Raw genomic sequence first — 25566 nt, 5'->3', positions numbered from 1 at the left:
CATGCTTTTCCATTCATGTTATACCTATTTTTCTTTATGTCTCTATAGTCACTAATCACTATAAACTCTACAGAACAAAACTCAATCATTGTTATAGGGTATATCTCATGCATTAACAATGTCGAAATTTTTGCTCTAATGTTTTTTTAATAGTATTATGGTGAGTGTACAACTATATATACGCTGATAGTTAGTTAGAAGATGCATGAAATCAGAGGAGCCTTGAACAAAACCTTTTCATTTTCTATCTACACCCACATGGATATACAAAGCCTTGGGTAAAAAAGCTTTGAACTCATATTTTATTCTTCCTAATTAAAATCCCACTATTTTGTACAAGATATACTCAAAGCTCTTGTTGTTCTTGAACAATAGTCTTTTTAAATATTTTATTGTATAAGGTAGTAATGTGAAAAAACTAATAATACTTAACCGTCGTATTACAATAATTATATTTCCCTTTTTGTGATTTTAAATAGTAATTTGTATAAACTTTTGAAGATTACCTTGTATAATATTTTATTTGGTGTTTATATCAGTCTCCCCTTATTTTTTTAGTTGCCTTTGTACGTACCATGACAATTATACTAGGAACTAACACAATTTTTAGAAGCAAAAAAATTGTAATTACAAAAAGTTATACAAAACATTGTGGTTGTTCTTAAAGGATGCGACCTCGTGGTTGGATGTGCCGCCATAGTTTCTGTTGGCTGGTTTTTGACGATCGTACTCGGACGTGTCGACGAAAAACTCCGAACTATCTTCGATCCGTGTGAAATGGAATTCGCTCATCTACTTGCCATACCACTTTCAGTTTCAAAATTTGGAGTGATTATTGGTTATATAACATACTTTTATCTCGGGCTTCTGGGCGTCGGCCAAAACCTTTTAAATTATTCAAAAAAAGAATGTGATTTTTTCAGCCGTTGGAATTGTTTTTTGTCCAAACATGTAACCAATGGAACCTAAATGGAACATTCTAATGGACGCCGTGCTAATCAATTATCAATCACCTGTTGTGTTTTTTTAACCGAGCTTTGTTCATTAGGTCCATTAAACAAAGTTCGGCAGACCAAAAAAAAAATATGTAAAGTTTGTATTTTTTCAACGCAAGTTTCTTTTACGGCTGAAATTTTGTGAAAGTTACACATAAAAAAAATACTCAATGTGTAACTCAGTTATTGAGGAATCAAACGTTATGATAGATGCATGAGTATGACCCTACGTCTATCATATTGATGATATTTACAATATCTTATGATTTTATGATTGTGATTTTTGATGCAGAGATTGGTAGGGTTAGATTTGGACCTCGCTAAGTCTCAGTGATCTCAATTATTCCGGCGTTAACATTATGTCACTCCTAACAACTTTTTTTAGAATGAGAAAAAAAAATGGAAAACAACAAAGAAAATATTTAGAAAACAATATAGTATCAAGGGAATCATGAAACTTAATAATCTCAAAACTATGATTATTTACTTGATTCTATTTGTATTATTTACAAGTTTTTTCTATTTCTTCATTTTGTAAATATTCCTAGCAACGTAAAATAACCTAACCTTGTACTAAAAAGGAACAAAACAAGTCGTAGCACTTGTAGTAACCAATTTAAATTCACCGGAGGAAAGTCAAAAAACAAAAACAGAATGGCTTTCACAGAAGAATCAGTTCTTTGTCTTAATTTAAAGAAAACAAAAAACAAAACAGTACACCTAATTCGGAGAAGGACAACACATTTTAACGGAAGACGACCAATAAGAACCTCATAAAGACCTGAAGCATTGCCTTCTCATGTGTTTGGTCGGAGAAGGAACCCTAGAGAATCCACACAAATGGCGGCGCATCCATTCTTGTCCCGACCACAGTCCGGTATAGATACAGCTTATCCACTTTCTGTCTACCCTCGTGTCCGTTTTGCTCCATCCTATTGTTATCGCTCTCGTTTATGATCTCTACATTGAGCCACGGCGCTTTCTCTGCTAACCTTTTGCATCCGCTGAGTGTGACTTCACATGACGACATCCAAAGGGATCGCATTGTTTCATACTTACTCACATCAGCAAGAAGCGCCGTGTCCCCAAACGGACTATCCCTAATCTCTAGCTTCTTCATCTTTTTGCAACCGTTCAACACGTAAAGCATGCCTTTGTCTGTATCCCCTGCGAAGGCTATGGAAAGCATCTCTAGCTGGTTTGCGTACATACCAATGTAGAGGAAGACTTGGTCTGTTAGTAGACCTGAGAGTGAAAGACGTCTCAGGCTCTTGCAGGCTTTGACGATTGCTCCAAAGCCTTCGTCTAGTGGTTGAGATGTCACGTGATCGGGCTTGTTTGGCTCGAGGATGCAGAGCCTGAACCGGATGAAGTTTGGACAGTTCTTGGCAACGGTTACGAGAGCTGCGTTTGTCATCTGCTGACAGAAGTAGAGTATCGAATGAAGCTTAGGGCAGCCTGCGGAGATGGCAACTAGACCTTCTTCAGTCACAGCTGTGTTGCCTCCACCGAGTAAATCAGATGGAAAAACCCTAAGTTCTTGTAACTCTTTGCATGTGGAAGCTACAACTTCAAGCCCTTTGTCACCTATACTATCCAATATCTGCAAGTAAACACCAAACTCATTACATACAAAATCTATCTGCTGGATTCATATTTTTTCTTAAAAGGTTATAACATAAGCTTACCCATAACCGTTGAAGTTTCTTGCAATGCTGAATAAGCTTAATGAGGTGGCTGCCATGAATCTCAGCTGCATAACTAAGATTCAATGAGGTGAGGTTATGACATATTGGGTGGAAAGCTGAGAGACAGTGAGGAGCAGCCTCTAGAAAACCAGACAAACTCCTCAACGAGGTGCATTTCTTTATGGCAGCCTTGAGTTTCAAGTAAGACTCTGAATCCGGGTCATTCTCATACGACCCTACTCCTAAGTCGACTATCTGCGGCGCACACGCCATTAACCTTGCGAGCGCATCTAGCGGCACTGCACGGTTTAGCTTCAGACTCTTTAGGTTTGGAGACCTTGCAACAAGCCTCTCTAAAGCCACCAGATTGGTTTCTCCTTCCAGACAAGCAAAGTTTAGCGTGACGAGGGTTGTGCAAGTGTCTGGGAAACAACTTAACCATTGACCTCTATGATCCTCGATTTCATTCTCTTGCAAGTCCAGATCCCGAAGATGCCTACAAAGAAGACAGAATTTGTAAAAACAGAGTTACAGAACTAAAACAAACATCTATAAACATTTGTAACTTACAACCAAGAGCAACCATTGCAATAAGCCAATAACTAAACTAATGATTCCATAGTTTTTGGATACTAATGAAACAAAGCATCTACTGATATCAAAGCTAATCTTACTACAGCAAAGGTACAATCTTTAACATGAAAAAAGCTTATACCTGCAATTAGCAGCAATGGAGGCAAGACCATCAGTAGTAAAACCTTCACAGCTAACAAGTACCAAAGACTTAAAATTCACAAAAGAACGAGAAAGCAGCTCAAGACTCTCATCAGTAACAACCATCCTCTTCAACCTAAGCTCCTCAAGGCCAACACGGCTCCTAGCTAAAGCCTCAATCCAAGGCTGCACAAAGCCTCCCCATTCATGAGGAACCAAATTGAAATCCGCAAAATGAGGTTTCCCTTTCAAAGTCAGAGACTTTAGACATGGGAATCTCCGAAGCAACCTCTCTGGATTAGTGGCATAACAGTTCCCAATAAACACTCTTTGCCTACTGTATCTCTCAATCTTGTACCATGATTTGCAGACAAGAGATATCGCATTCCTGTCTTTGTGAGATGTTACGAAGTCGAAGACGTGCTCAATAACTTCATCTGGGAAATAATTCATCTCTCCAGTAACTTGAACAACAACAAGATCCAATTTCACCAGATCTTGAACTAGAGAGTCAGTCAATTCACTTGACTTTGACTCAAGACCATAAGAGCTCAAGAACACACACCAGATCTACAGGTTTGGATCTAGGTTGAAAACAAAAACAAGATCTATCAAGAAACAGATTCAAGAAAGAACACAAAACCAAATTTGAGAAGAAGAAAAAAGAATGAACAAATTCTCAAAAGAGATTCTCAAGTAAAATAAAAACTTGTGATGATTACGTTTGACAATGATCGAGAGAGAATCAAATAATATTAGATCTGTAGAATCTGAAAAATCATAAGTAGAAACTTTGCTTTGTTTTCTTGAAACAAAAGAAAGCTTACAAGAAAGAAAAGAAAAGAAAAAAATAATAATTCAAGAAGCTAATGATGATGAGATGATGATTCAGAAGATTTTGATGAGAGAGATCACGTAACCAAAGCAAAAGCTCTGAAGTAGAAGAAGAAGAAGAACAACAACAACAACAAAACTCTCTCTCTCTCTCTCTTCTGTCTCGATGACTTTGGTGGTGGTGGTAATGGAAAAAACAAGAAAAGATAAAAAGAAAAGAAAAATAAAAAAAGTCTTAAAAACCAAAGAAGAGAAGCACATCACAAGGGCCCCTACCTGGCTGACCGAAACAAACCATGGTTAACAAAGATTATAAACCATGGTTAGGTTAAGAGATATGGATCCAACGGTGGAGAGTAGATTGAAGCAGAGACGAAGATGAAGAATCTTGACCGTTGATGGGAAATGGCATGCATGTGTCCTTATCACTGGTTACGAGGCCATTCTCGCCCAAAGAGAAAAAAAAAAAGAAAAGAGAGAAGGTGATGTAGTAGTGTCAGACTTAATTGAATATTTGTAATTACCCTTGTGGTTTGGTTTTATTTACGAAAGTATGCCATTGTTGCCGTGTGGCGAGTAAACTTACATTTATGTAGTCGCAGGATATTTTGTGTACTTATGTAGTAGTTAAGCTAATAATTATCAATTATTTCAGCTAATTTTGTGTGATTAGAGATTGATTAGTGATTATTTAAAGTTTATATAACTTAATTAACCTATTCATCTTTTAATTAACCTATTTATTTTATTTTATTTTATTTTTCAGCATCACACACAATGGAGAATCAAGTTTACAAAGAAAAGTATGTTACTTTTAGTTCACTTAAATATTCAAAATATATAAAAGTAAAATATAATGTAAGATTAGGAAGTTTAGCCTTGATTAGTTGCTGTCTTAGAGTCATTTCTCAGTCATATTTTGGTTTACAACTATAAATCCACTGCAATTATATTTTACCAAATTTTGTATTTTGTTTTTAATTCACATCCAAAATATTTTCTTAATTAATTTCTCAGACATATTTTTCGTAAAACACAAATCTATAAATTTTGGAAAATTTTAATTTCTACTGCTAAAATAATGTATCAATAAAATGTATAACTACTACAGCTTAAAATCTACGGTCAAAATTCTAAAGTTATAGATGTAACCAATCAGAACCAAATTATTTCAAGAAAAAATAGTTTTGATATAAATTTATCTATATAATCTAACTGAGATAGGATCTTATATTTTTTAGAAACCATCTATTAAATTTGATATAAAACCATTTATATTAACTAAATGAGATAGAATTTTAACTCTTGCATAAACCATCTAATTTGATGCTTTTTTTTATGAGTGCAATACTTTGTTTTTAAGCTTTAAAATTCATAAACGAATTAGTTAAATCACACGAAATAACAATTCGAATTTTATTAATCATAACACAAATTTATAGCTTTGAGTTTAAAAAAAAAAAAAAAAAATTTATTGTTTGGGTAATAAAGGAGGAGAAGAAAAAAAAAGCAAGGCTGGCTGAATTTGTCTGGTAATGAGGACATACACCATCCGTGGAGATACGTAGTCAGTAGGTTGATGACATTAGCAAATTTAGTTATAAAATTCTTTTTTTCTCCCTTACCAAATAAATCCAAACGTTTAGGTTTTTTATATAAAATGGTGGCAACAATTGATGCTAAGGTAAATTATACTGTGAAAAAAACAGTGCACACATGGTTGAAACTTGAAACGGTCGGCTGAAAAATATTAAATGATACATGAACAAAATGTGAAGGAATTATAAAATTATGAATCAATTACAGATTTGCTATTTTTTGGGATGATATTTGTCAATTCATTATTTGTCTATAATTTTATAAATTTACCATTTTTAGGTTATAAAATTGCGATAAACACACGCGTTTAACTTTATATTTGAGTTTAGTCGGTTTCATTTGTTTTTAGGGTATCATATATCATTTTTTCAGCTTTTTATTACCCGCAGGAGTCCCACTGCTGTTAGCACCTTTTTTAGTACTCCTTGAGCTATACGACCATTTTTGGATGGAGAAAATTCCCAAAATATATCCCACCTAATTTTTATTTAGACGTTTAATTTTGTTGGAAAAATAATACCTAAATAAATAAAGTTTTAGCAAAAATAGCATATTTATAAGATTTGTCTTGGAAAATGGCATTTTTCATAAGAATCCATACAATTATACTTATTTTTTTTGTGCCATTTACTACTAAAAAGTAGAGATGAAAGAATTGTTCAAACATAACTTTATATATACAAATTATTCATTATTTCACACCAATGCTGTCAAAAACACATCTCAATGGTGACAAAAGAAGATGTAATAACACACTAAACACATCAACCATCCTTGGCCAATAAAACTTTAAAGTGAAAATAATGTATATTGAAAAAAAAAAAGATGGGTGTAACCTTCATAATCAAACTCAATTATAGACCCACTTGCATATAATTACAAAAGGGAGCACACAAAACAAAAGTATTATTATTGGTTGAAAGAGAATAGTCACTTCCTTGCCTCTTACCACCAAACTTTTGGTTAGTTGTTCTATTTTTTTGAGAATGTAACTGATAAAAGACTTACTAAATTAATTAAAATATTAGATTGTTATAGTAATTGGAATGCAATATATATGGATGACATGGAATTAAAAAAATATAATCCGGAAATTCATACTCAAACTAATCCCAAAACCTATAAAATCCATCTTTTTATTACAAATATGTTTATAAACGGCTAAATTGTAAAATGTAATATTTTTACATGTTTGTTTATGCATAATATTGTAATATCCTACAAATAACCTAACACAGTATAAACCTAACATTTTTATGAACAGACAAAAATATCGTACATCTATAAATATATTTTTTGTCAAATAAAATAAATATAGAACTAACATCACATCTAGACTAAAACTATTGGAACGGAGAATTTCCATTAACTCAAACGGTTAAAAATTATTAGTTTTTCACATTGCTACTTAAAATCATAGAATACCCAAAACGACTATTGTTCAAAAACAACAAAAGTTTTGTGTATATCCCGTAAAATAGTGAATTTAACCGAGAAAATGAAAAATCTGAGTTTAAGACTTTGTATATCTATGCGGTGTATAGATAGAAAACATAAAGGCTTTGTTTAAGGCTCTTATGAGTCCATTCATATTCTATATATATGAATGTGAATGAGAATAAGAAAATAGATGCGGAAAATGATGAGGAATCAAAAAAAAAATTCATATGTAGATTAGGGAAATATTATTGATGGGATCTTAACAAGTATCTTAATCTAAAATTTGTTAAGATCTTATCTTATATGTTTCTATTTACAAAATACATGACCTTATCCCATCAGAGGGATTGATATATTGTTGCTGTTGTAAATGTTCAAAAAGAATACCATAAAAGTATTGGAAAATAAAAGGTGCAAATGGTCTTACATTTAAAATAATTAAAATAAATTGAATGAACCATTCATTCAATCATTTTCACTATTTAGAATGCTGGAAAATGATTTATCTCAATGAATTAAAAATTAAAATGAAATAAATAAGTTATTAAAAAAGTGTTTAACTCATTCATCAACGATTATACTAAAGTTTGAATTGAATATCATTCGACTTAGCTTTTCCTACCATTCATTTAGAGACAACAATTTTTACCCAACATTATTAATTCATATATAATGAAGTCATGGCCATCTTTACCAAAAATAATAATAATGAAGTCATGGCCATAAATTTCTTCGTATGTGAATGTGATATATGAAATAATAAGTAACATTAACATTATGTTTTTATGATTAGTAACATTAACAATATGTTTTTATGATTAGGAGGTTCTAACATCTTTATGAACAAACAAAAGAATCGTTCATTCATTAATATATTTTTTCCGAACAAAATAAATATAGAACTAACCTCACATCTAGTTTAATAACAATTTTTTTTTTGGACTGAGTATAATAACAATCATGTAGTTAAATTTTCCTTTTTACCATAAAAGATCATCAGTTCAATAATATTGTCCAAGCGTAGATATAATACCATGTATTCATGTTCTTAACTATATATAGACTTGTTGTCCCCAAAAAACTATATATAGATATTGAGCTTCTATTTGCGCAAACCACAAATAAATAGAAAACATACAAACTCGTGAATTAGACAAAATATTAATAATTAGGTGATTGGTAAGCATTTATCAATAGGAAATCTTAAAAAATCGTCCAGTGAATCTTGAAAATCTAATTGCAAAACTAATACATGTCTAATTTTGTCAAGACATGTTTTTATCTCTTTATAAACTCTTAAAGATATGTTAATGTAAGAATGTATGGATATAAAAGGAGAAGAGTGGTGGATGTGCATTGTTGTTTTTGGTGGATAGGTCCACTCCTCTCTTAAATCTCATCATATTCTAAAAATGGCTGCCATGTGAAGACCACCACTCAATAATCTCTCTCTATTCCCTTTACATAATCCTATGTCAATTTTTCATAATTACTCCCAATTAACCATAATTGCAGTTTGTAAAAATCATTACCTAGCCGTAAGTTGCTGGTTTCACTCTATTGATTGGGAATCTCAATTCAGCAGTCGATTTTTAAAACACTCATTTTGATAGGCCGAGACTCGTAGAAGACTTTTAGTCAAATAGAGAACATACTAACTTTTGAAATAAAAAGAATTAGAAAAATGTATTTTAAAAATAAACACATTAATAAAGCTCTTCTAGCCAAGCTAATCTATCAAATTTACACAGTAGTTTTTTTATTATATAATTAATGTTAAACTCTTACAGTAAATTACAAAACGAGAAACACCAATATATAGAATACAATGGTGATAACACGTTTTAAAAAGGGAATTTTGTTTGCTATGCCATTTTTAAAACTCAAATTTGTAAAAATGTCATTAACAAAAACCTCTTTCAAAATGTGCCACAAAGAAGGAAGGTCGGACGATTTTGCCCTCGCAGAAAAAGACAAAACAAAACGATAGACAAAATTAAAATAGAAAAAGAGATCTCGTCCACAAGATCTTGTCCACTACATCTGATCCGCCATAACTAGTCGACCAAAATTGGTTCGCCGAATCTTGTCCATCTACAGAAAAATGTATTGTCCATAGTGTAATAACCGCATCACTTGTTTCATCGTCTGGCTGGTCCGCCGAATCAGGTCACCAGAACTAGTCCGCCGAATCAGGTCAGTCGGATCTGGACAGTTGGAGTTCGTCCGTCGAAGTTCGTCAGCCGTATTTGGTCCGCCGGAGTTCGTCCGTCAGATCTACTATGGTCCGCCGGATCTGGTCTGTTGGATTTGGTCCATCGAATCTAAACTGTCATAGTTCGTCCGCCGGAGTTTGTCCGTCAGATCTGGTTCACTGGAACTGTTTGATGTTGGAAGAAGAAAAAGAAGATGAAGAAGAGAGAGATAAAAGAAAAAAAAAAACAGTCACAACATAGAGCATCCAATTAGGACTGGGGTACAGTGGTCTTTTGACAAAGACCTTGTGGCAGGCGAGAGAAGATGTTTCTTATAATGGCACTGCATAAAACTTTTGTTACTGTAGAGGGCATAGCCCATAATTTTCTCTTTTAAAAAGGCAATGAAATAACAAAAATAAATAAATTACTATGAAATAGTCCATCTAAAAAAACAAAAAACTTAAGATACAAATGAGTTTTGATATTTTCAATAATCTTATGAAATAGTAAAACTTAGAGAGTAATTGCAAGTTCGTATGTACCAAAAAGAACATATTTCATATCGTGTTAGTAGTAGCCAAACTCAGTTCCAATTCCAAACCAAAGTGCTAGTTCAAGTGAAAGCAAAGGCTAAGCCCAAGAAGGCCCAATGCATGCCTCATCTAGGGGGTAATACAACATTAAAGAAGGCTTATTTGGTACATAAAATGACTTGAACTTTGCATAGACAACAACAACAAACCCAACGTACTCATATTGGAACATAAGATGTGTCCCTTTTGGTCCGTCTCTCTAGGTGGTCCTCTCTACTCTTTTTGTCCATCATTCTTATTAAGTTCCACTGCCTTTGATACATGTTGTTCTTCTTCGTCTTTTCTCTAATAGTACAAGAGAGACAAGAAAACATGGCTATTGGGATTCACTGCTTTTCGTTTTCGTTTGTATCCATAGATATCTCAGAAAGCAAAAAAATAACTACTTTTTCGATCAAATATTATTTACGAACGTGAAAGTAAATGAAAATAGTATATTTTGTGTTTACATTTAAGATTTATAAAAAGTCTTGTAAAACATATTATATTAAGTTTTTTTTTTTTTTCAATGTAATGTTGAATAATTCAAAAGAAAAGAGTAACGTGTTTACAACAAGTGCATCGAAAAAAAAAAAAAATACTGAGATTTTGCTGAAAATTTCAGAAAAGAAATAGTGACTTAAGAGATTTCATGAAGTTGTTCTTGTTTGCAGCCAATATGTTTGGAATCCGGCGTCATATCTGTGATCTGCCATCCTTTATCGTTGTGCATTGATTTCGAACTTTTTGATATATATATATATATATATATTAAGTTCTTATGGAAAAGGTATCCATAATTTTTCAAGAATATAACTAAATATAAGAAAATGAGAGGATCCACGAGATTAAGCAAATCTTTTGAACTTCTTAGAGTACTTAACAAAATATTAGAAAATGACAGGATCCCCGAGACGAGTGTGGACGTGAGGGCTAACATATCATGGCGGTGGAAGCGCTGTATATATCGATAACATAAAAACAAATTCAAGTATGTATATATACAATTTGGTTTGATTTCACTTTGTTGTGGTTTCAAAGTTGTAGACTATCGACTATCAAAGTGTGAACCTTCGGTAAAAGCAACACAAGACATTATGTGATTACAATCATGTCAACTATAACTAATTTAGGACAATGAGAAATTTTTGTTGCGATGTAATTGCTAAAGTGCCAATAATTGTATTACAATCCATTGCAATCGATTTTGAAGATGAAATGTGAGCATTGATTTTTTTGCCATGTCTAGCTACCAAATAATTGGGAGCCAATGGAGACATTAATTAGTAATTTTTTTGGTAGTCAAATTGTTTAATTCGATGATGATTGATCTATGCATTGTCGTCAAACTTTGCTTTTTAAGTGAAAAATTAAGACATAAACCAAAAATAAAATAAAAGATTGTAAGTGATTCTTGACTCGTGTACATTCTTCTGATCGTTCTGTCACTATCGATATTAGAAAACTAAGGTCTAAATTCAAAATTTCACTAACATAAGTTGTACAAATGGAAAAGTGGATGTATGAACTCCACAGTTGATTTGTAGGATCGGTAAACAGGTCTTTAAAATCTCCCAGACGTAGCCGACCCGCCATCGGATATGGATAGGCCTACGGACAAAAAATGGACCTAGGGTCCATTAAAAAATTGGGCTTATGGCCAAGAGTGGACGGTAAGGGCGTTACAACTCTAATTACCAAATAATGGCCAAAAATAAATAATTGTAAATTGGAACATAAAATATAAATTTGAAAACGGTAAATGAATGCAATTATAGTCTCTCATGTGATTACCTAAAGAGTAACTGAAGTGAAATTTTATGTAACCGCGAGAAAAAAAGTTGTTTACTACATGATATGATATTTATTGCGAAGACGACAAAAACTTAAAAAAAAAAGATAAACTATTGACGGACGTTATCGCATATTGTCCGCGTGGCTAGATATCGATAGAAGGCATCCAAAAAAGCAAGTACACTCATCAAATAAAGGCATCATATGCGTGAGAAGTGTGAAAAATCTCGCTACGATGCAAAATAAATAGAAGAATTCTGTCAAAATGAAATTATATTTGACAGAGAGCAAATAGACAGAAATCACAATATCATTTCCTTCTTTTGTTGAGTTCAACTTGAAATCAGCGGAGATATGAGATCTTTCCAGCTTCGCATCCCTTCGAGTGATATCTTATGCATATGGGAAGGGACAAAGAAAATGTATTATGGAAGTCTCTGCAAAATACGGCCAAGATCTACATACCGTCGTACATTATGGATCAGAGTTCAAAATCCTATCATTTGTTGTACATCGCATGCAAAAGATAAGTTTTTAGTACTCTCAGTAACCTAGGCATTGAAGAATTTAGTTTTCACAATAATAAAGATCTCAAAATTATATTTAAAAGTTCTAAATAAGGGATCTCAATTTCTTGAGATTCATATCGAAATTTGCATGTGTGGTAATATTTTGTATACTTTATTTTTTTATCTTAATTATGAATGCCATTATACCGCATAACTGAAAATTGATGATCTTTGGGTGATGAAACAATCTATAATCTTATATTACATTTTCAATACTTGTTTTGTTCTTAAGGTTGAGCCAACTAAATCTGAAATAACCTTGTATTTTTTTAAATGATATAAAGAACCATCATGTTTTGTAATGTAAAGATGAACTATTTTAGGTTGTATGGAAGAAGAAGAGGATACACAGGAGCGAAAAAATTAGAAACGCGGAGCAATTTCTTCACCAAACAAAACGGTGTGTGTTCGAAACTCTTATATATTTAACTTAATAAATCAAATAATATTCCATATGATATAATTCTATTATATAACTCATATAAACTTAATAATATAATATAATATTATAGTTGTAACTTAATTTTTGAAGAACATTATAAATAATACAAAATATCATTAAATATTAAAGAAGAACAAGAATTTAAAAGCAAAAAAAAATATTCATTAAATATAATGAATTAAACTAAAAAAATGATTAGAGTAAAAATTCTATTGAATACTAAATTCACTGTCTCTAGAAGAAGAAAAATAGAACAAAATAATTACAAAATAATGTTCTTCATTATGTTCGTGATTTTGGTGAGAAATGCACTAGCTATTTATTATTTTTACTAAAATACATGTAAATTTTGGTGTCCAAGAACTGTTTTTGTTAAATTACATAAAATTTTAAGTTTTTCTCATTAACAACATTTAGTTATATATATATATGTATTCATTCATATTTAACTAACTATATAATTCATTTGATGTCGTCTAGAGATCTTTTTCAAATTACTTAGCAAAGTTTTTTTTTTATTATTACAATGTCTAATTTAAGATAGTCAAATACATACCTTTATATTTGACTAATTTTATGATTCACTCTATTCTATCTATTTTTATATTATTTTGTAAAACCGTCACTTTTATAAGATCCATGTATATGAGTTCTAATCTTATAAATTATTACATTTTATGGTCTTAATCTGCAATTCAAAAAATTATTGTAATCTCATCATAATACTTTATGATTGTTAATGAGTATTAAAAAAAAAAAATTCAAAGGCATATAATGTAATAGTCAAATATATTTATGTGCCTCTATTTCATATACTTATGAATTAACTAGTTATATGCTCATTTTTGGCTGTTTCATAATTAATTAATAAAAATTTATACAAACTAATATATTGGCCAATTATGCAAATATTTGATCTTATAATTAAATTAAAGTGAGTAAGAATAAAGAGAGAAGGATTTTGTCACAAAAATTTTAGAGCATCGTTGCCACTTGTCCTTGCATCTTCTTCTCAGTGAGTCATTTGCAGCATAAATACGTCTTTTAAATCACGTACCATACATCTAGAAACATACGCTTAGATTAACTAGATTAAACACATTTCATATGTGTTTTTGTTCCAAAAAGAAAGAAAGATTATTTCGTTAAGTTTGAAGAGAATACTTTGGCACTTGTCCATAAATGGAAACATATTCAAATATTGACAAATGGCATGTAATCTGTTAAACGTAAGGAAGAATTTTTTTTTTTTTTTTAACCCAGTTTAAAGTTATTTTTAAATATCTTTAATCACTGTTTATTTTTGAAATTCTCCCATCTTTTTATTATCAATAAATTATTTTAATATATTCTTTTGGTCTTCCAAAAAAATAATAAGTCTATAACTAATTAATTTGGCAATCTATATTTTAATTATTTTACTTAGATATACAATTTCTGTGTTGCACTATTAGTAGAATAATTCATTAACGAAATAGTATATCAGTTATAAAGTTTTTTAAAAACATTCAAGCATAATTTTTAATATAAATTATTATAATTTCAACTCGTGATTAAGAAGACGAGTGGCCTAGGCTAGTGGCCTCCATTGCACATAATGGAGGGGTGCTTAGCTTAAGGTCTTCCCATGAGGAAGAGTCTGCGTCATTACTTGTGGCAGAGGGAGTTTGCCTTTGCGCAACCCCTAAGAGAAAAAAAAATTACTATAGTTTCAATTAGTAACGCTCCAATTATTGATAAATTAAATAAGATATAATTATATATAATTAATAGTTATAGGCGTTACTAATTGAAAGTTAAGTATTTTAAAATGTACAAAACTGATATTTTATATTGTGATTTATTTTTTTTATTAGGAAAAGTCTATTAAAGAAGAGTAAAGTGATCAATATTAAATTAAAATTTTTCAATTTGCTAATTTTACATCTTTTGTGTTTTCTTATTAAACAAAATGCATGGACAAGTGGAAACGATTCTCTAAATTTAATGAGTGAATCTTTCTCTCCCTTTTTAATGCACTTTAAAATTATAATTAAAGGATTTTTCCCCATTAGTTGTCAATATTGCTTCACTAGTTTTCATTCAAAATTTATGAACTATACCACTATAGTTGTAACGTAAAATTCATCATCATACATAGACAATGTACACTAAAATGATTACATAATCTTGTTGTTCTAGAAAACTAGAGTTTCCAAGTCATGATATTAAAAGGATAGAAGAATCTCTTATCAAATTTGGAGAGCACCGTTGCCACTTGTGACTTGTCCAATGTCCATGCAAAAAAGAAGAGATCAAAGACGTTATTAACGTCACGCATCCTTCCTCACCCGATACTATCCCCAAAAACACTCATGCACATTACACAAATCGAAAACTATTTTAGTATAAACCTTAGTCTGATAATATATACTTAATTAGACTGATAAAAGTTATATAAATTGATGATTAGTTTATTATCAATGTACATTGTTTAAACTGGAAGTATAAATTTACAAAACTGCAATTTGTGTCTAGTTATGTGATTTTAACAAAACAATATATATGTTCAGTCTGAATAATATGTTTTTTTTTTTTTGTCTTTTAGAACTTTAATTAAATATGTTGTGATCCTCTTCCTTTCCCTTCCACCTTGCATTTTTTCCTGGTAAGGGCGTACGTTACTAATTGAAGGCAACAAGTAACAATTTTCGTATGGAGTTTGATGTGCTATCTAGTGATGAAGCTATGAGACAAATTAGCTATTACAACCCAAGTCAAGTAATCTCAAAGGTACAATGAATCCTCCTCTTGCAAATCATCTTTGTCTCACTTTTCTAGAAGAAAAAAAGCCTTTAAATGTTCTTTTTCCCCTTAAAAAAAGTGGTAGAATCTATACGTATGTACAAATCACATGTTGACCAGTAGTAGTATAGCAAGTAAATGAGAGTAATTAAATTGACTTTAAAAAAAAAAAAAAAAAACTAGAGTTTAATGTGGTAGTGAGAGAGAGGAAGAAGCCATTGAATTCTGGAAAAAAGGGAGAAGCAGAGCTTTTGCAACACTTGTTCACCATGCACCTTCCACTCGTCTCTTTGCTCTTGGTTCCAAATCTTTAACCTAACCTATCGTGTTTAAACTATGGTTGAGTAATCTTTTTTTTTTAATGTAGTGACATTTAGATCTCGTTAGGTTACTATCATTATTCATCTATAATCTCTTTTCAAGAGTTTGCTTGATGAAAAAATCTACTATACCAAAACCCTAGATTCATGAATGTAGGTTATACAAATGTCACTCCCTTACCATAAATAGTAAAAAAAAAAGTTATGGGTAAACCCAAATCTCTGATTGCCCAGCGTCCATTTTAAGCCCTGTTTCGATCTGCACAACACACAACACAACACAAACACAAAACTCATCAGTCTCTCTCTCTCTCTCTCTCTCTCTCTCTTCTCTTCTCTCTAATATCCTCTCTCTATCTCTATCACTGAAACCCAAAGTGATCCACCATTTGTTCTTTTTTCCTTCACACAGAGAACTGTTTCCTTCCACACTTCCTTTTTACTAGGCAGTGTTAACCAATATGATGGCTGATGAAAATGTGGAAACCAAGGCCTCTACTTTAATAGCAAGTGTTGGTCATCAAGGTCATGGGTTTGGATCCGGGTCTGGTGGTCATCATGGTTTATCGGCGTCTGTGCCTCTTCTTGGTGTTAACTCGAAGAAGAGAAGGATGCCAAGACAGAGACGATCTTCTTCTTCCTTTAACCTTCTCTCTTTGCCTCCTCCTATGCCTCTTTCTCCCCACGTGCCAACTCCTCTCTCCGCACGTGTAAGCTCCTCACTCTTAAAATAAAAAAACTACTATTATTACTAAACCAAAATTCAAAACAAAAACGTTTTAAGTTTTGTTTTTTTGTAAGATCTGTGTGTGTTTTGTAATATTTTCAATTTCGTTTTTGGTTTTATTTCAATTTTGTTATTATTAAAAAGATTCAATGTATATTAATTGTGATGTCAGAAAATTGACCCAAGAAAGCTGAGATTCCTCTTCCAAAAAGAACTCAAGAACAGTGACGTCAGCTCCCTCCGCCGTATGATACTCCCCAAGGTGATCTTTGATTATATAAAGTTGATGATGATGATGGTAGTATATAATGATGACTAATGATGATGATCGATGATGTAGAAAGCTGCTGAGGCTCACTTGCCGGCGCTTGAATGTAAGGAAGGGATTCCTATAAGAATGGAAGATTTGGACGGTCTTCACGTTTGGACCTTCAAGTACAGGTACTTCAATTTACATTTGATGTAATTAATGTTATGTGACAAAGCATAGGTTATATATAGTCTTGAGTTACAAATTTGGCTAGCAAGAATTTCGAACTGGTTATAGTATGAATCTATAATGGAGCTAGCATAAGTGAATACTATCAAAATGATTGATTCTTGGTAGATGGATCATTTTAAATGTATTCACTGATCGATTATAACAAAAATAAATTTGTAATCTATAATTCTTTAATTTACTAATAGTTACAAGATCTTTAAAAGAAATTAGATGTTTTGAGTCTCGGCCTAATGTTTTGATCATTAGGTACTGGCCAAACAACAATAGCAGAATGTACGTGCTAGAAAACACAGGTAAATTCATCTATAAACCTGAAATTGTTTTATAAAAATTATATTCTGAAATCGAATCGATGATCGTTAAACATATTGGATCGAGCTCGGTTTTATTTTCAGGCGACTTTGTGAACGCTCATGGTTTGCAGCTAGGTGACTTCATCATGGTTTACCTAGATCTCGACTCAAACAATTACGTACGTTACACGCTACTAAACAAAAAAAAAATCTTTACTACAAAACGTGTTACATGTTACATATGTAATGTAATGCCCCGATTTTATTCCTTTATTTTAACTTAGGTTATACAAGCAAGAAAGGCATCAGAAGAAGAAGAGGAAGAAGAAGACGTAACCATCATTGAAGAAGACGATGTTTACACAAACTTAACAAAGATTGAGAACACTGTTGTTAACGATCTTCTCATCCAAGATTTCAATCATCACAACGACAACAGCAGCAACAACAACAGCAACAACAACATCAACAACAACAAGTGTTCTTACTATTATCCCGTCATCGATGATATCACTACAAACACAGCCTCTTTTGTCTACGACACGACTACTTTAACGTCCAACGATAGTCCTCTTGATTTCTTAGGTGGACATACGACGACGACTACTAATACTTATTACTCCAAGTTCGGATCATTCGAGGGTTTGGGCTCCGTTGAGAATATATCTCTCGATGACTTCTACTAGAAGGGATCAATCGATGGAGCTCATGATGATTATTGGTGGTGAAGATCGATCAAATATTTTTATTTGCTTATATGTATAAGAATTAAGATGCATTTTCGCATATCTTCAAATAGTGTTTAAATATTACATTATAGTTTATATGAAGATCATATAGCTAGAAGGAGAGGCATTAAGGTTGTATGTTATGTTTGGTGAATAAATGTTATTATTATGTATCGGGTCAGGGTTTTAATAAATTAATCCTCGACAAAAAAAAAAAAATTTGAAAATATAAATATAGTTTTCTTTTTTTATGGGAGATTGTTTTTGTTTGTTTCGCAGTATTATTATTACATTGCAAATTTGAATATTAAGTATTACATAAAAATTATTGCAAAATCGTTATAGTATTTTCTGACAATGAAGAGATATAAAATTCGATAAAACACTAGAGGAATCTCACCTAATTTGAAATCCAATGAAACTATAATTATCCAATCAAAATCACCAGTAATCTCCACAAGAACAAAAGCCATCTTTGAAATGGTGAAACCGTTTAGCATCTCTAACGACAAACTCTCTATCAACAATCTTTGAAATCAACTTGATCACATTATGACAATCGCTGCAAACTCTAAGATTCTTAACCACATTAACCGTCGAGCCGGGGACCGTGTTCATGATCCCGAACGCAACAGCTAGTTTCTCGCTGTGAACTCTCAGTGTCATCTCTTTCTCTTCCTCATCAACATCATGGCATACAGATGCCGTGTTCGATACGTAACCTGCGTCTAACAGCTTCCTGTTCAGTTCCGCTAAAAACTCGTAAATCTTTTCGCGGTCGGGATGCTCTTCGTCTCCGATCAAGAACACATGAACCTCACCATTCAACTCAAGTAGACTAAAACCCGGAGGTTTCACCAATCCACGATTCTTCATTATCATCCTCACCCTCTCAACATCTTTCCAACGCCCTGCATCGGCATAGATATGCGAAAGCAGCATGTAATAACCGCAATTCGAAGAATCCAATTCAAACAAACGCGTCACGGATATCTCTGCGAGCTCAACATTCTTGTGAATTCTACAACCTGCAAGAAGTGAGCTCCAGATGATAGAGTCCGGTTTCATCTTCATTGTCTGAATCAAATCATAAGCTTTCTGAAGAAACCCAGCTCTACCTAGAAGATCAACCATACAACCATAGTGTTCTAAACCCGGTTCCACGCCAAATCTTCCCTTCATTGCATTAAACCAGCGCCAGCCTTCAATATGAAGACCCGCATGACTGCAAGCAGCTAACACTGATACAAAAGTAATGTAATTTGGTCTTACCCCTGAATCGATCATAGCAGGGAATAACTCTAACGCTTTGGCCGCGTGGCCATGCATTCCATATCCAGCAATCATGGCGGTCCACGACCTAACATTCTTGTTTTTCATTCGATCAAATGCTTTTCTCGCTGTCTCAACTCTTCCGCATTTACAATACATATCAATTATCGATGTTCCAATTATCACATCATCCTCAAGACCCATCCTTATCACCTGCATAGCCACATTATCTTTCCAAATTAGACACATTCATCAATACATACCATCCAAGATATTTTTCAAATATGACACAGGAAACAATCAAAACTGAATTGCAAAACAGAATCTTAACTCACCTGATCATGTATACATTTGCCAATACGCAAAGCACCTGAATGCGAAGCCGCCAACAACACAGTAGTCAGTGTAATGGAGTTAAAGGTCACAACTTTATCCTCTACCAGTCTACGAAATACTTCAAAAGCCTCATTAGACATCCCATTCTGAGCATACACACTCATGATCGAATTATACGAAACACGATCCTTATCCACAATCTGATCAAAGATTTTTCTTGCCACCGCTACACCTCCTTCTCCGCCCTTAGCATAAGCATCCAATAAAGTATTACCAACACTCACTCCTCTATCAAACCCTCTCTTTATCAAAAAGCTATGAATTGATTCAGTTAAACCCTTAGCAGCAACACGAGAACAAGCCGAAATGACCGAAACCATACCCATGAAATCAAGAAACATTGCATCATCATCCTCATGATCTCCATCATTTTCTTCCACCAATAGATCCTTGAATAGAGAAACAGCATCAAGGGCGTTACCGTTAAGATCATAGCCTCGAATCATCGACGTCCAAGAGACAATATTTCTCTTGGGAATTTCGTCGAACACCTTCCGAGCATCTTGGAGTTGACCACAAGTTGAATACATAACGATCAAAGCCGAAGACACGAAGATGTCTGATTGATACCCGAAGACAAAAGCTTGCTGATGAGTCTGCTTGCCGGAGAAGATATCAAGAAGAGACGAACACGCTTTGATAGTGCAAGGGAAGCTAGAGCGATTAGGGTAGAGAGAAAGCTTTCGCATTGAGGAAAAAGCACGAAGAGCTTCAGCAGAATCACCACTACGAGCAAGGTCGGCAATGACAGAGTTCCATGAGAAGACATCTGTTTTGTCGACATATCTGTTGAACAGAGTCGTTAGGTTTTGTCTCTCTGTGTATCTCTCCGTGTGGAGAAGACGAGAGACGGAAGAGAACAGAGCTTTTTTACTCGGAAGCATCATTCATTCTTTTGACTCAAATTAATATTTTTTTGGCTAATTTCTATTTCATTCTTAAATATCAGACAGAACACAAATGCTTTGTTCTTAGTCTTGTAAAAAAAAAATATATATGGCATAAAGTAATTTCATAAAGCTTCCAAAATATAAAGAATCAACCAAAACCCAAACAAAGATCAAAATCAATGAGTCCTATTTGTTATATTTTCTTTTGCTTCTTTCACAAACAAGACATTACAAAGAGACCGTGGCATTTTGTCATCTGCAAAAACGTTTGTTCTTGATCTTCTGCAGATTCATAGTGTATACTACATATATGAATCCTTGTTTTCCCAAATAATTTAAAGCTACAACAATCTAAGATGAGCAGTATCATTCATTCGTTTAATCTGCCACCCATTTCTCCATGAATGTTGTAGCACTGTCACTGAAGAGTCTTCTACACAGATCTTATGGGTCATTACCGGACTGCAACCGAGGATTCCGGTTAGAAGACACTTTATGGGCAAAGAATGCGTGAAAACCCCGATGCAATTTGAGATTAGAGAAGAGGAATCACTTAGGTCACTATGATTGTGATTAACTTCTTCCCTTGGGGATTCATCGTCAGGTTCGTGATTGGTCATTACTTGAAGTCTGCTTTTACCAGATTTCTTCCTTGTAAGACTTGGACGATGCTTGTGGAGCAAGTCCCAGTTGGTCGAGGGAAGTGAAGAAGAACCATCACGCTCATGGGTTTCATTGAGATTTGTAGTGGAAGAAAAATCTGACCTGAGCTTCTCTGCAACTCCTGAGACTGTCCCGTTTAGAAACTGAACCATTCGAAACTCTACTTGCCTGAGTGATTCTCCAGATGGGGCCGTGAAATCAGGCTGACATCTTTCAATCAAGCTCACGGTTTCAGGACTATAAATCTCTGATTGATTACAACCTTCCCAATCCCCTAGACTCATTTCGATTATAGCATCTGAGGATTGTACATGCTCCTCCGGAAAACTCATTTCCTGCAAAAACAAAATGCGTCCAATTCAGTAACCACTTTCAAACTTGTCAGTTGTCACTATAGGATCCAATATGGTATTAAGCTAAACGCTTATCAGCTAGAGAGATAATATGCTCTTTAGAGTGCGACTAAGCTATAATAATAGAAGATTATACAAACAAACAATCATGCCCCCTCAACATCTGAACAAGATAAGCTCACCATTAACCAACACAATAATATGAAACAAACCATCACTAATAGGCTTAATGCCGGACATTCATAATATCAATTGCTATAGTGGTTTCAATGGATTTGGCATTCCTATTAGTGAAGTTTCTTCAGCATTAGCTAATCAATTCTATCAAATCCGTTTTCAAGAGATTTTCTCAGATTAAAGCTCGAATCTCACACAAAATAGGCAATATTGTATAGCTATGACCGAGAGTATTGTAATATGCTCTATAGAGTGTGACTAAGCTATAGTTATAGAAGACTAAACAAACAAAGAATAGTGCCCCCATCACTCAACCATGAACAAGGTAAGCTCACCAAGTCACCATTAACCAGCACAACAAATTGAAACAACCATCACTAAGACGAGAGTATTGGTAAATGCTAAACAAAGACATTAGCTTTTGTGATATAAAGAACATCCATGATATCACTTCTATAGTTTCAATGGATTCAGGATTCTATTAGTGAAGTTTCTTCATCATTAGCTAACCAATTCTATCAAAGCTCGAAACTCACACAAAACAGGCAACATTGTACAGCTACTTTTACACAAAGCTTTAAGATCTTTGTTTAAAACTTCGATCCAAGAGGAAGAGACTAAGAATCTTTACCTGACAAACCGAAACAGCCATGGATCTAGCTCGATCCAAAGGCGAAGAGTAAACAGAACCAAATCGAACACCCTGAGATTTGAAGAAAACAGCAAGAGCCCTAGCTTGGCGTTTACCATTAGCAGTAAGCGCAGCTACATGACACCTCCCACCAACCAAATCAGGTCTTAAATTGAGATCACACTCACCATGGCTAATGAGATAAACCTCCGTCACAGCACGATCTTCATCACCAGACGCGATTCGCGAGAAGATAGGCGGCGGATGATGCGGCGGGGAGAGGACGTTGTAAGGATCCCAAACCTTAATCGAAGGTCCAAGCCGTGGAGTTCCGAGAGACGATAGCTGTGGCGAAAGCGGTGAAGCTGAAGCGTGACATGGTAACATCTCAGGCTCTTGTTCGAGAACTTTTTTAACTAAGAGATTGTCTAATTCTCTTGTGTTTGATCTGCCATTATCGTCTTCTCCATCTTCTTCTTCTTCTTCATTGTCAGTTTCCTCTTCTTCGTCTTCCTCTTCCACTAGCGTAGATTGTGAAGAACCCATCTACTTTGAGAAAAAAGTGCTCGGAGAGATGCAAAGAAAGAAGCAAAGAGAGCTTTTTTGCGTGTGTGTTTAGCTTGAATTGAAGCGATCACATCACATGGCCTGATGGCTCCACCATTTTCAGATCTAGGCAACGAAAGCAAAACATTGCACGTTTAAATATTGGGCCAGGCCCGGCCCATTATAGGATAGGATAGGATAGACACTCTGGCCTTGAAGACTCTGGCCCAAGGGTCCAAAGTCCAAACCCAGATATGCTCGAACTCAAAGTAGCTAAATATTTTTTTTTGTCATCAAATATATTTTAAATTATCTTCATAGAAATAATAATATTTCAAATTCATTTGTTGCTTCTCTAATTCTTTTCTTTAATTCTTTTTTTTTTGGTTAAATTCTTTAATTCATTTTCTATCGAATTTTATGCAAAAATTATTATTTTTTTACTTGTACAAAAAAAAAACATTTCCATTAAAAAAACAAATTAGTAAACTCGTGTATTTTGTTATGTTGTTTGTCAGCAAACGAGATGTTTAGAGTATGAGAAACCAAGATCATGTTATGAATCCAAACAGGATTAGTGAGTTGCCTAAGGCTTTGATTCTGCTTATATTGTCTCTACTTCCCACTAAAGTTGCTGTAACGACGAGTGTTTTGTCCAAACAATGGGAATCTCTTTGGAAGATGTTGCCTAAACTCGAGTTTACATGTGGCGTATCTTATTACAATCACAGGATTCACAGTTGTGAACCTTTTTCAAAGTATGTTTGCTTTCACATACGGCTCCGGTTCTAGAGAGTTTGCATCTCAATATTCATTTAGATGGATGTAATGCAATGGACACTGAAATATTGATTGGGATTGCATTTGCTCGCAATGTGCGTAAGCTGGTACTTGACGTTAAACCTTGGGGGGGACAATTCATATTTCCTAAAAGCTTGTATAATCCCTCTGGAAGATGTTGCCTAATCTCAAGTTTACTTCTGGTTTTTACTACCGAAGCATAAAACTGATCGAAACTATGGCATTTTCAAAGAATGTTTACAAGGCATTGCTTTCACATAAGGCTCCGCTTCTACAGAGTTTGCGTCTCAACATTTATTCACATATGTGTACTACTAAAGAAGTTAGAATACTGACTGATATGGCATCTGCCCGCAATTTGCGTAAGCACTTAAGATTTATGATATGTGTACTCAATGTTGAAATTGGGGAACCCTTAAGATTTCTTGCATGTTTGAATAACTGTGAAACACTAGAGACCTTGGAACTCAAGCATTCTGTATGTAAGGATGCCCCTTCTTCATTTTGTCTCAAATCCCTTAGAACTTTGCGTCTTGACTCTGTCGAGTTCAAAGACAATGAATCAGTTCTTAACCTTTTATCCAGCTGTCCTAATCTTGAAGACTTGGTGGTGCGTCGACATTATTCCTCCAGCAGAGTGAAGACTTTCACTATTGCGGTGCCGTCCTTACAGAGACTATCAATTCATAATTACGCTGATATATCTTGTGGGGACTATGTGATAAATGCACCTTCTTTGAAATACTTGAAGATGAAAGGGTTTAAGGCTCATGAGATTGGCTCTTTTCTGATTGAGAACTCACCAGAGTTGGTGGAAGCTAACATTATCATCTATCATGCGAACATTTTGGGATCACTCGGTTCACTCAGACGACTTTCCTTGGAGACATCAGCCTTTGAGGTAATTAAGTTTTTTTTTTTTTTTTTTTTTTATATATATCTCTTGTAATTAATTGTTATCACATTGTTTATCTACTAACATAGCTTTCATGTACTATAGAGTACATTTCCTACTGGTAGTATGTTTAATGAGTTGGTATATTTGGAGTTGAGTACATTTACAGTTGATTGGTGGAATCTACTAACACGCATGCTCGATACTTCTCCTAATTTACGAGTCCTCAAGCTCATCTGTGTAAGCCATATTTCTAAATCCATATTATAGCAATTTTCCAACTCAGTTTAGGGTTTAATTTTGATCATTCCTCATCGTTTGTCTCAGACACAACAATGGCATCAGTATTTATGTGGTTTGGAGCTCCAAGAGGAGTAGGGTCAAGTTGAAGTAGAAACAAGAACGACTTCTGTTTTGCACTTCCGTGAGAATAGGTCTCCATTGTTTTATGAATCCCTGAGAATCAGTAACATGGAAACTCATCACGTTGCCCACCTCTCCTAGATTTGCGTTGGGTGTGGTTGATTGATTTCAAAATCAAACTTATCCTAAACCTCTATATAAACACACAAGTTCAAGTCTTTGTAAGAAGAATCGACAAGTAACGCTTGGTCGAGTAGAGACTTAGAACACACAAATTCCAGCAATCTCTCTCTATCACAAAGTAAGTGTCTTCGAGAGTATCGTAGTGTTTTAGTTCGATAGGGCTGTTATTCGAGTGTAGCGAAAACAGTTATAGAGAA

At 33.8% G+C, this 25566-nt stretch overlaps 5 protein-coding genes and 1 non-coding gene across 8 annotated transcripts in view; 3 read left to right on the top strand and 3 right to left on the bottom strand.

The window, feature by feature from the left end:
- Positions 1 to 1588: 1588 nt before the first annotated feature.
- On the bottom strand, positions 1589 to 4409 carry LOC17885470 (protein AUXIN SIGNALING F-BOX 2). The gene is made up of 3 exons (XM_006290757.2): positions 3399 to 4409; positions 2684 to 3179; positions 1589 to 2598 (listed from the first exon to the last, which is right to left on the bottom strand). The coding sequence occupies exons 1-3, from the start codon at positions 3848 to 3850 to the stop codon at positions 1819 to 1821; spliced, it is 1728 nt and encodes a 575-aa protein (XP_006290819.1). The 5' UTR covers positions 3851 to 4409; the 3' UTR covers positions 1589 to 1818.
- A 7696-nt stretch (positions 4410 to 12105) lies between these two features.
- LOC17884764 (B3 domain-containing transcription factor FUS3) lies at positions 12106 to 18372 on the top strand. Of its 3 annotated transcripts, none has more exons than XM_023782696.1 (7): positions 12106 to 12803; positions 15498 to 15617; positions 16849 to 16938; positions 17017 to 17117; positions 17425 to 17471; positions 17574 to 17650; positions 17756 to 18372. In XM_023782696.1, exons 2-7 carry the CDS (start codon positions 15540 to 15542, stop codon positions 18155 to 18157), a joined length of 795 nt encoding a protein of 264 aa, XP_023638464.1. In that variant the 5' UTR covers positions 12106 to 12803; positions 15498 to 15539; the 3' UTR covers positions 18158 to 18372. The 3 variants fall into 3 exon arrangements, with proteins under 3 accessions (XP_023638464.1, XP_023638463.1, XP_006293066.1); XM_023782695.1 differs by having other exon boundaries at positions 15433 to 15617; XM_006293004.2 differs by lacking the exon at positions 12106 to 12803 and adding an exon at positions 16362 to 16659 and having other exon boundaries at positions 15529 to 15617.
- Positions 14370 to 14533, top strand: LOC111830797. Its single transcript, XR_002834127.1, has one exon. It is a non-coding gene; the product is annotated as a U1 spliceosomal RNA (small nuclear RNA).
- A 193-nt stretch (positions 18373 to 18565) lies between the features above and the next one.
- On the bottom strand, positions 18566 to 20777 carry LOC17887174 (pentatricopeptide repeat-containing protein At3g26782, mitochondrial). Its single transcript, XM_006290638.2, has 2 exons — positions 19807 to 20777; positions 18566 to 19684 (listed from the first exon to the last, which is right to left on the bottom strand). The coding sequence occupies exons 1-2, from the start codon at positions 20752 to 20754 to the stop codon at positions 18641 to 18643; spliced, it is 1992 nt and encodes a 663-aa protein (XP_006290700.1). The 5' UTR covers positions 20755 to 20777; the 3' UTR covers positions 18566 to 18640.
- Positions 20778 to 20877: 100 nt separating this feature from the next.
- Positions 20878 to 23215, bottom strand: LOC17886769. The gene is made up of 2 exons (XM_006291193.2): positions 22582 to 23215; positions 20878 to 21755 (listed from the first exon to the last, which is right to left on the bottom strand). The coding sequence occupies exons 1-2, from the start codon at positions 23125 to 23127 to the stop codon at positions 21099 to 21101; spliced, it is 1203 nt and encodes a 400-aa protein (XP_006291255.1). The 5' UTR covers positions 23128 to 23215; the 3' UTR covers positions 20878 to 21098.
- Positions 23216 to 25414: 2199 nt separating this feature from the next.
- The window catches only part of LOC111830703, a 2073-nt gene continuing 1921 nt past the window's right edge, over positions 25415 to 25566 (top strand). The window contains exon 1 of the mRNA XM_023783330.1: positions 25415 to 25487. The gene's annotated coding sequence lies outside the window, so the exon portion shown is untranslated. The remainder of the gene's footprint in view (positions 25488 to 25566) is intronic.

The sequence above is a fragment of the Capsella rubella genome, unplaced genomic scaffold, assembly GCF_000375325.1.
Source record: "Capsella rubella cultivar Monte Gargano unplaced genomic scaffold, Caprub1_0 scaffold_5, whole genome shotgun sequence".
Classification (NCBI taxonomy): Eukaryota; Viridiplantae; Streptophyta; class Magnoliopsida; order Brassicales; family Brassicaceae; genus Capsella; species Capsella rubella.
Note: the sequence above shows the minus strand (reverse complement) of the source record. Positions and strands in the feature narration are given on the sequence as shown.

What these genes read in the sequence shown, in the direction of transcription:
- LOC17885470 (XM_006290757.2), bottom strand. Translation starts at nt 3,850, where the DNA reads ATGAATTATTTCCCAGATGAAGTTATTGAGCACGTCTTCGACTTCGTA. An exon ending in TCCATTGCTGCTAATTGCAG is followed by an intron (nt 3,180 to 3,398) that starts GTATAAGCTTTT and finishes TCTTCTTTGTAG; the next exon opens with GCATCTTCGGGATCTGGACT. An exon ending in AGAAACTTCAACGGTTATGG is followed by an intron (nt 2,599 to 2,683) that starts GTAAGCTTATGT and finishes GTTTACTTGCAG; the next exon opens with ATATTGGATAGTATAGGTGA.
- LOC17884764 (XM_006293004.2), top strand. Translation starts at nt 16,411, where the DNA reads ATGATGGCTGATGAAAATGTGGAAACCAAGGCCTCTACTTTAATAGCA. An exon ending in CAACTCCTCTCTCCGCACGT is followed by an intron (nt 16,660 to 16,848) that starts GTAAGCTCCTCA and finishes TTGTGATGTCAG; the next exon opens with AAAATTGACCCAAGAAAGCT. An exon ending in GCCGTATGATACTCCCCAAG is followed by an intron (nt 16,939 to 17,016) that starts GTGATCTTTGAT and finishes TCGATGATGTAG; the next exon opens with AAAGCTGCTGAGGCTCACTT.
- LOC17887174 (XM_006290638.2), bottom strand. Translation starts at nt 20,754, where the DNA reads ATGATGCTTCCGAGTAAAAAAGCTCTGTTCTCTTCCGTCTCTCGTCTT. An exon ending in GCAAATGTATACATGATCAG is followed by an intron (nt 19,685 to 19,806) that starts GTGAGTTAAGAT and finishes GTGGCTATGCAG; the next exon opens with GTGATAAGGATGGGTCTTGA.
- LOC17886769 (XM_006291193.2), bottom strand. Translation starts at nt 23,127, where the DNA reads ATGGGTTCTTCACAATCTACGCTAGTGGAAGAGGAAGACGAAGAAGAG. An exon ending in TGGCTGTTTCGGTTTGTCAG is followed by an intron (nt 21,756 to 22,581) that starts GTAAAGATTCTT and finishes TTGTTTTTGCAG; the next exon opens with GAAATGAGTTTTCCGGAGGA.